Source organism: Rhagoletis pomonella, unplaced genomic scaffold, assembly GCF_013731165.1.
Source record: "Rhagoletis pomonella isolate Grant_MI unplaced genomic scaffold, Rhpom_1.0 Rhpom_scaffold_00014, whole genome shotgun sequence".
Lineage (NCBI taxonomy): Eukaryota > Metazoa > Arthropoda > Insecta > Diptera > Tephritidae > Rhagoletis > Rhagoletis pomonella.
Genome location: NW_023458568.1, coordinates 16509182 through 16517991, shown reverse-complemented (window position 1 = coordinate 16517991; position 8810 = coordinate 16509182). Strand labels below are relative to the sequence as shown.

Genomic DNA, 8810 nt, shown 5'->3' with positions numbered 1-8810 from the left:
TCTTCATCTTCATCTTCATCTTCATCTTCATCTTCATCTTCATCTTCAAAACCATTTCTTTTGATACCCATATTGGGATACTTTATTTATTTTAATATATAATTTGAATTTGATTTTCGTATATATGGCAACCCTTTAAAATACTAAAATCATATTACACATCTACAAGGTCAAGCCCTTTCATTTGACACCTCATCTTTTAAAATCGCACGAACGATACAGGTTTTATGAATTGGAGTTAAATATTTAACGCAACCCTCTGCGGCAGAGAAATTTTGAATTCGATTCTCTAACATGTGGCAACTCCTTTCATGGAACTAGAGCTATGTTTCACACCCGAAGGACAAGGCCTTTCATGTGACACCTCATTTTTGAAAAACGAACGAACGATACAGATTTTATGACTTGGTGTTAAATATTTAACGCAACCATCTCCGAACTTGTGTCTGAAGTTTCACTTCAAAAATACAAACTAACCTCCACCAAAAAATATTACGTAAGTGGTGGTATGGGGTCAGCACTTAAGAGAGTAGCGACACATTTCACGCGACGGTGTTCTAGCTGTGACTAAATAAATAAAACGAAAAATATTTCACACCAATAAAAATATTGAGGTGTAAATATTATATGGAATGACCCTTAGATTTGGTAGCAGTGCTGTCATTTGCTAATTTTCGAGTAGAGTGCTTCTGAAGGAAAGGTGAAGTGATTATCGTAGTGACTATTTTGAAACAAAATTATGGCAGTAGGGTTATTCGATTTAATTTTTTTATTAGCTGATTGGTTAATAGAATATTTTTTATATTAAAGTACTTCAATAAACAAGCCTATGCACCGATTCCAAATATTGATTAGGCGCGTAAAGTTGCGTTAAAATTTAACAACAATTGGTTTCCTACGTTCTTTGGCATGTGGCTAATGGCCAGATGCACCGACGCCGATTATTTCTAAAGGCTCCGCCAGATAGAAATTATTTTCTGCGTCGATGCCTTTGACTGACATCCAAGTCAACTCTATGATTTTGAATAGAAGACGCATGCGTTGCCGTAGCTGATAAAATTTGCCCAACTCTCAACTTTTGACGTACGCATATGCGGCAAAACAACAACAACAACAAAAATATATGGAACGAATTCAAACCAGCTGATTTTTGAGAAATCAAATTGAGCCGTTTTGTTTGCGGCAAGGTTTTAATTGTGCCGTCTTGGCATCTTCCGTACGTTTTGTCAGTCAAAAGCATCCCTGTGACGCAGAAAAGAATTTCTATCTGGCGGGGCCTTAAGGTCGAGGCCACGCAATGAGCGGCTGAGCGGCGCCATACAGTGCGTGGCTACTTCAATACAAGGATGGGCGTAATCAGGAAAATGAATAATTGAATAAAAACAAATAAGAATAAGTTTTCATTCATCATTTCAACAATTTTGAATTACGAATACATTTTTATTCTTCATTAAAGCACTTGCGAATGGTGAATAAATTTTTATTCAGCATTCAAGTAATTCCAATAGCGAACAAATTTTTATTCTACATTCAAGCACTTTAGAATGATGAATAAATTTTTATTCATCATTCAAGTAATTTCAAATAACGAATAAATTTTTATTCTTCATTCAAATAATTTATTCACCACTCGAAAGTGCTGGAATGAAGAATAAAAGTTTATTCGTCATTCAAAATTAGAAAAATTATGAATAAAATTTTATTTTTTATTTGAATAATAATTCAATCTAAAACGCCCATCCCTGCTTCAATAGTATTTCGTATGTTTTGCCGCTCATTGCGTGGCCTCGACCTAAGATTGACGACGCCGCCGCCGCAATATCTATCGGCGTAAACCTCTATAACATACACAAAAAAAAAAAATTTATAAAAAAAACCCATCGAAAAACTGTCTTTTAATTCGAGGATTTCGGAGTAGCTAGTGATGGGCGAAGTAGTAGTTTTTCAGTATCAGTGAGAATAGTGATTGAGATTTTTAAATCACAGTGATTTTTTTATGGCCATTGCGATCGCTAGTTCTTTTAATAACACAGAAATGCGTAATATTTCTAATAAATGATGACAAATCAGTGTTGGCACATGTAGGGATGATTCCCTACCCGTAGCGATTTCAGGCGAAAAAATGAGTGTAGGGAAAAGAGGGAGAAGTTTCATTTATTCGCTCAAAAATTGCCATATTTCACTATTTCATGTTTTATTAATATTTGCAGCCATCTTTACTCGTTGATACAAATTTTGAAATAAAAAACTGAAAAGCAAATAACGCGATCAAGCAAATCAAACCGCGTACTTGAAAAAGTCCACTTAAAATAACCATGGAACGGTGATGAAAAAACGCAATATACATATGAGAGTATTCACAATGAATAATTAAAAATTGTTAAATCACCATTTCTACCATGAAAGAGAAAAATAACCATTCGCAACTTCTGCTGACTAGCTATTGACAGATGTGATTTTCATTTATAGTGAAATATCATGCGAGTAGAAAAATCACCAATCACTGATATTGTGGCCTAGTAGTAGCAGTCACTATAAGCGATTTTTAAATCACAGTGATAAAATCACCGGTAGTGAAATATCGCTCATCACTATAGCTCGCTCAGTTTTTGCAGTACCGAAAATTTTTCCATTTTGTTAGGTTTTTAGCGTCCTGTTCTACTGCAGGGAGGATCTGAAATACTGTAGCAAAATAAGGCATCTAATATATAAGCTGTCAAAAGTTACTTTCGAAAAATTTTTAAAATTATTTAAATTAGCCAAAAATGGCAAAAAATAACTCAACAATAGACTTAAAAATTACCCTTGGTTTTTTATATAAGGCCGACGATTCGATTTTCCATGTATCTAGCAAACTCCTCTGAAGCTACACTAAAACGACTACATTCCAACAAAACCGAAAACAACGGACTTTTAATTGCTATTTAATAAGCTCTCACTGTAAAAGTTGGCCACAAACAATAAAGATGAAAATATAAAAATTAAGATTCACTAAATTATTACATCTTCTAGGTTTCAAGGTTTGTTAAAAAAGTTGATCATCTTTACTTAGATTTTCATAGTATTAACAAGCTTAATTTACCTTTGCTGTTATATAGAAAAGATTATTCAAAATCATTTCGGTGGCCTCCGTTGATCCCGTTCCTTCCCTACGTCCACGTGTACCAGAGTCGGGGAAATACTGAAATAAATAATTGTTTTTATATTTCACCAAAGCACTCGCCGTTTGGCTAAAATTGTAGCAAAAGTGTTATATTTAAAATAAAAAGCTACAATGTTACATAAATTCTAAAATGGCTACTATTTCATAGCTGGAAAAATTTTTTTACTTGTTAAAAAAACAACATAGGAATGAACACATTAGTGGTTACTATGCATGCGTGTTCTGACGAATGAGTGTGTACAACATGGCCATTAATATAGTGACGAGTTGTATAACTTGCCAGAAAATCCAAGAATTTTGATCTTTCATACAACCAAGACACAAATTCATCCCACAGGCCCACAAACGGTGGAATCTAGAGCAAAACATAACCATGTTGAACCAACGGTCGCACTAGGGAATCCAATCCTGCAAACGCGGGATCCCGCGCCATTTTTGCGGGATTATAAATAAAGGATTATACATGCGGGATCCGCGGGATTTTCGGGACTACAGAAAAAATTAAAAAGACGAATGGGAGTTGTGAACGTGCTAGCCAATATGTTCGTCGTGCATTGCTGTATTAAATATACATTATTTTATAACCCCGTAGATAATTTCAGGAGTTAAAAGCCCTTCCGAAAGGCCTTCCTGAGAGTCAAATGGCCTTCCACTCTACATTCCTTTCTCCTTTCTTTTTTGTATGGACTGTCATCAATTGAAGGGCTTCTTCTTTCGCTACCCAAAGAAGTCTTCCAGAAGGCCTTTTGGAGGAGTTCATTGAGTTTCGCAATGTGTTTTGAGGCTAGAAGCAAATCCTGATGTTATGGAGCAAAACCGACTTCAGATTGATGTTCAGCGAATCCAAAAATATGTAAAACACCTGGTTTTATTAACCATTCATCGATTTTTTTTGTGGTCCTGCGTAATTGTTTAAAATTTCGCGTTGAAAACTAGCTTAAACTTTGCACACTTAACGATTTATGAACACATTATACAAGTGTACAACAGTCCGTTTCTATCAATAAGTACACTTACACTTACAGCGCAAAAATTTATTTATTTTTCTTGAGCTTCCTTTCAGATGGATGCTAAATTTCGAATACTCATAACTCTGGTTCTATTAGAGGCACACATTCAGCTCCGGTGTAATTTTCAAGAATATGTTATATAGAATAAATTACTTTAACGCCATATTCAAATAGCAAACGTTAAAAAAGTTCCGCGGAAAAACAGGACAACTTAGTTAAATTTGAATAATCCAGAATTACTGATATTTTAGCTAGTTTTGGGATTACAACGAGCGGGTATTGTTTCAAATCGGATAAAACACTACAGTAACTCTTATTATGATATATTTTCTTCTGAAAAATACCAAACAGATATAGCGATTTTCACCATATATCTACGAAACTATGCATAATCACCAAAATCAAAAGATTCTGCTTGTGCAATAAAATAAGGTCGAATTTAAAAGATGAAACTTTAAAGACTTTATCATTCCTTCGGAAATAGTATCAAAAAAGTCAACCTAATTAAAAGCAAATATGTAGATTTTCTAAATCAAATCGTCCTTTTTACATATCAATTTTCAATATAACTCACATACATATGTTCATAAAGTATATCAACGAAAGACGAATTCATACAAGGTGATAGCGGGAGCACAAAAACTACTCTAGAAAATTATATCTACGCACAATGACAAACATGAACAAATGTACAAAAAAATTATAGTTTAAAAAACTAAAACCTCCCTATTATAATTGCCATTCGTACTGTCATCAGGTATGTAACTTGAGAATAGAAATCGCTGCATCTTTTACATACAATATTACATAGTTACATCCCGAGTTAATAAAAGGAAGGTAAGAATAGGTAAAAACACATAATTTTTGACAATCAGTACAATTCGCATTGATATCAACGAGCTGCGTTGCTAGCTCTAGTTAGATTTGTTTTCGTTTGTACTACATACATATGTTCATATATACATGTACACAAACATATGTACATACACACAAATATATGTACAACCCCTGCAGAATATCTGACTAGCTCAGAACTAGCGTAGAACTAGCCCTTTTGCCGACAGTACTAGTTCTAGTAGCTCAATACCCAAGCAATGCTTTCAACTGTCCACTTTTACACGGCGATGGCGGTGGCAATTGTCGCCCGGTGCATTACTTTGCAACTAGTTTTTAACCGGTTCCGTTTTGGACAGGTTCTCTTTATAAGAAAAAGTTTTTAAAATTCAATCTTTGGATAATTTTTTATTTTTTTCTTTCCTTTTACAGATTTCATTTTTGTTACATATTTTATCTAAAAGAAAATATTGTGAGCTGCACGCAACAATTTAAATTCATTAAATCTGAAAACTTACAACTGCCTCCACCGCGATTTGAACTCGCGACCAAGGATGCTTGAGTCAGGCTTTCTCGTTGAGCTACTTTTGTATTGTACGAGAAGTGAGAATTTGTACATTTACACCGCAAGTTTCAACTGTCCCGCTCTGCATCCGTCTTGCAGTAGTTCTAAATTTTACTGCTGAGACCATTCAACCACATACACATACATGGAAACATTGCTGTCCATAAGTACATACATATGTCCGTTAGTATATCAACGAAGCCCGTTTATTTCATCATAGATAGATCCATACAAACATCTACTATATATTTGTGAAAGTATGTATGTACATATCAGGGTTGTTGCGAATATTATTCCGAAATAAAAGTCCTTTCCGGATAATAAACAAACCGCTTATCCAAATTACACAAGGTTGGTATCAAATTCAAATCAAAGAGGACTTAAATAGCTTTAAAACTGAAATGTCGAAACGAGGAAAGCCACATATAGAAAAATATTTCAATAAAAAATGTTAATTAATTCCCATAGAACAAACTTTGTGTCAGGTATATGAATTTCTTTAGTATTAAATTATAAAATAAATATAAATACAGGTCGTTCGTTATTTCTGTTTAAAAGCTATTTCAGTCCTCTTCCATGAGATACTAAATTTGTTTAATTTGGACAGGTGGTTTGTTTATTATCCGGAAAGGACTTTTATTTCGGATTAATATTCGCAATAACCCTCGTACACATGTATGTATGTATGTACTATGTATGTATGTGCCAGGCTTTAGTCTAAACGGACGGACAGAATCGAACAAAATTTTGACAGAGTATTCCCATGAAACCTGGGCCTATAATAGGGTGCAAAAATTGGGATCCGACAAAGGGCGTGGCACCTTCCATAGACGTGAAATTTTTAATCAGCCATAACTTCCAGACCATAAGTCACTTGGTATGCAGGCATGTCAATGGTAGATGCATATAGGCGGGTATATATAAACGAGTTTGTAAAAGGGGGCGTTGCACATCCCATATGCGTGGCATTTTTTATCCATGAACGTTGGTTGGTTCATACTTTTTATCAGCTATAACTTCGGAACCATAAATCCCACGACCTTGAAATTTGGTATGCAGACATATCAATGGTAGATGCATATAGGAGGGTATACAGGGTGTCCCAGAAGTAACCTGCCAAACTTTAGGGGAAGGTAGATGGGCGTGAGCTCTCTGATAAACAAAAAATTTTCAGGTAAAAGTGTTACCGTTTTTGAAATATTTGCATTTTTTGAATTAAAAATAAATCGTGCCTTTTCATGTATTTTCTTTAACTGCATCTACAAACCAGGCTATACTTAGTAAATTTTTTATGTAAAATACTTCCAGATAGTTGCTTCTCCATACTCAAATGCAATGTAGTTAAAATATATTAAGGAACCATCGTAAAATTAAGACTATTGTGGGATTTTTAACTTTTTGATATTTTCTTCCCCAACTTTGACCATCTCTGGTGAAAAAAATGTACTGAGCTATAACTTTACATTACATAAAAAAATTGCTCATTTAATAAAGATTTCAGAAATGTGCCACTCTTACTGTTTCGAATAGAAAAAAAGTTATAGCCGCTTTTGTGGGCAAATGACTGAGACACGCTAGAATGTATTTAATAGATTTAAATTTAAGTTGCTCTTGTTATCGACCAATGACATGCTAAATAGTACAAAGGTACGATACATTATTACCTGCTCCTGACATTATTTTATGTTACTTACCGGAATTAGTAAAAGTGGATTTTGCGAAATTGGACCCTTCGAACATTGTGTTATTAATACTATGACAGAGAACACGCAGTATGAATATGCGGATATTCACCTAATTTACGGCGAAGCTTGCTGTAATGCCAGAGCTGCTCAAAGACTATGCAGAGCGATACCCCAATCGTCGGCATCCGGGTCGTGAAGTATTCGCCCGGACCCATAGAGAAATATATGAAGGTAAGTGATTTTTACACCTTTCTTGTTTGCTTGCTTGTTAACTATCATTTTTCACTTTTTTAAGGTCGCATACCTGGAAGGCGTTGCGGCGAAAAAGGACGTCCTGCAACGGTAGATGTTGAAGTTGTGTTAGAGGAAGTGGAACTAGGCCCATCGACTTCAGTGAGAATGATGGAAAGACGGACGGGAATACCAAAAACTACAGTTCACAAAGCTTAAAAAGACCATCGATTTCATCCCTACCACATTCAACGTGTTCAGGCTCTACAAGAAAGATATTACCTGTCGAGGGTTAGATTTTGCCGTGAAATGTTGCGAATGCATGAATCAGACCCCAACTTTTTTAATAAAATAATTTGGAGCGATGAATCAACATGCAAACGTGATAGTTATTTTAATTTACATAACTTTCGCAGTTGGCAGATAGACAATCCTCACGAAATGTGAGAAGATCGTTCGCAGTACCGGTACAAAATAAATTTATGGTGCGGTATTTTTAATTGTCAGATATTGGGACCTGTGGAACTGCCGCCAACGCTCAACTCTCTCTTAAACCTGCGGTGAAGACTATGGCTGCAAAATGACGGATGCCCTGCTCACTACGGGCGTGAAGTAAGAGCTCATTTAGACGAAACTTATCCTCGCCGATGGATTGGACGATACGGGCCAATCACGTGGCCCGCTCGATCGCCAGACCTGAATCCATTAGATTTTTTCTACTGGGGCTGTCTTAAGGACAAAATTTATTCAAAAACAATTCAAAACGAAGAGCATTTGCGGGAACAAATAAATGGAGCTGCTGCTGAGATAGCCCAATTGAGTTTAAGATCTCTAAAAGCGTCTTTTCTTAAAAGGTGCCGAGCTTGTATTAGAGTAGAAGGTCGCCAATTTGAGCATATTTTATCAATACATGAATAAATTTTTCTTCAAACAACTCATGTATATTTTATTTCACGTGAACCCATCCTTCACAAAAAATATTGATAGATATAGCCCTTGTTATAGACTCTAGTCCGAATTCCGGTAAGTAACATAAAAAATATTGATAGATATAGCCCTTGTTATAGACTCTAGTCCGAATTCCGGTAAGTAACATAAAATAATGTCAGGAGCAGGTAATAATGTAACTTTGTACTATTTAGCATGTCATTGGTCGGTAACAAGAGTAACTTAAATTTAAATCTATTAAATACATTCTAGCGTGTCTCAGTCCTTTGCCCACAAAAGCGGCTATAACTTTTTTTTCTATTCGAAACAGTAAGAGTGGCACCTTTCTGAAATCTTTTTTAAATGAGCAATTTTTTTATGTAATGTAAAGTTAT

General features: G+C 35.1%; 1 protein-coding gene across 1 annotated transcript in view; it reads right to left on the bottom strand.

Annotated features, from left to right (window-relative positions):
- The window catches only part of LOC118749276 (protein furry-like), a 1083341-nt gene that overhangs the window by 350539 nt on the left and 723992 nt on the right, over window positions 1-8810 (bottom strand). The window contains exon 17 of the mRNA XM_036484076.1: window positions 3083-3181. Coding sequence (XP_036339969.1) covers window positions 3083-3181 — 99 coding nt within the window. The remainder of the gene's footprint in view (window positions 1-3082; window positions 3182-8810) is intronic.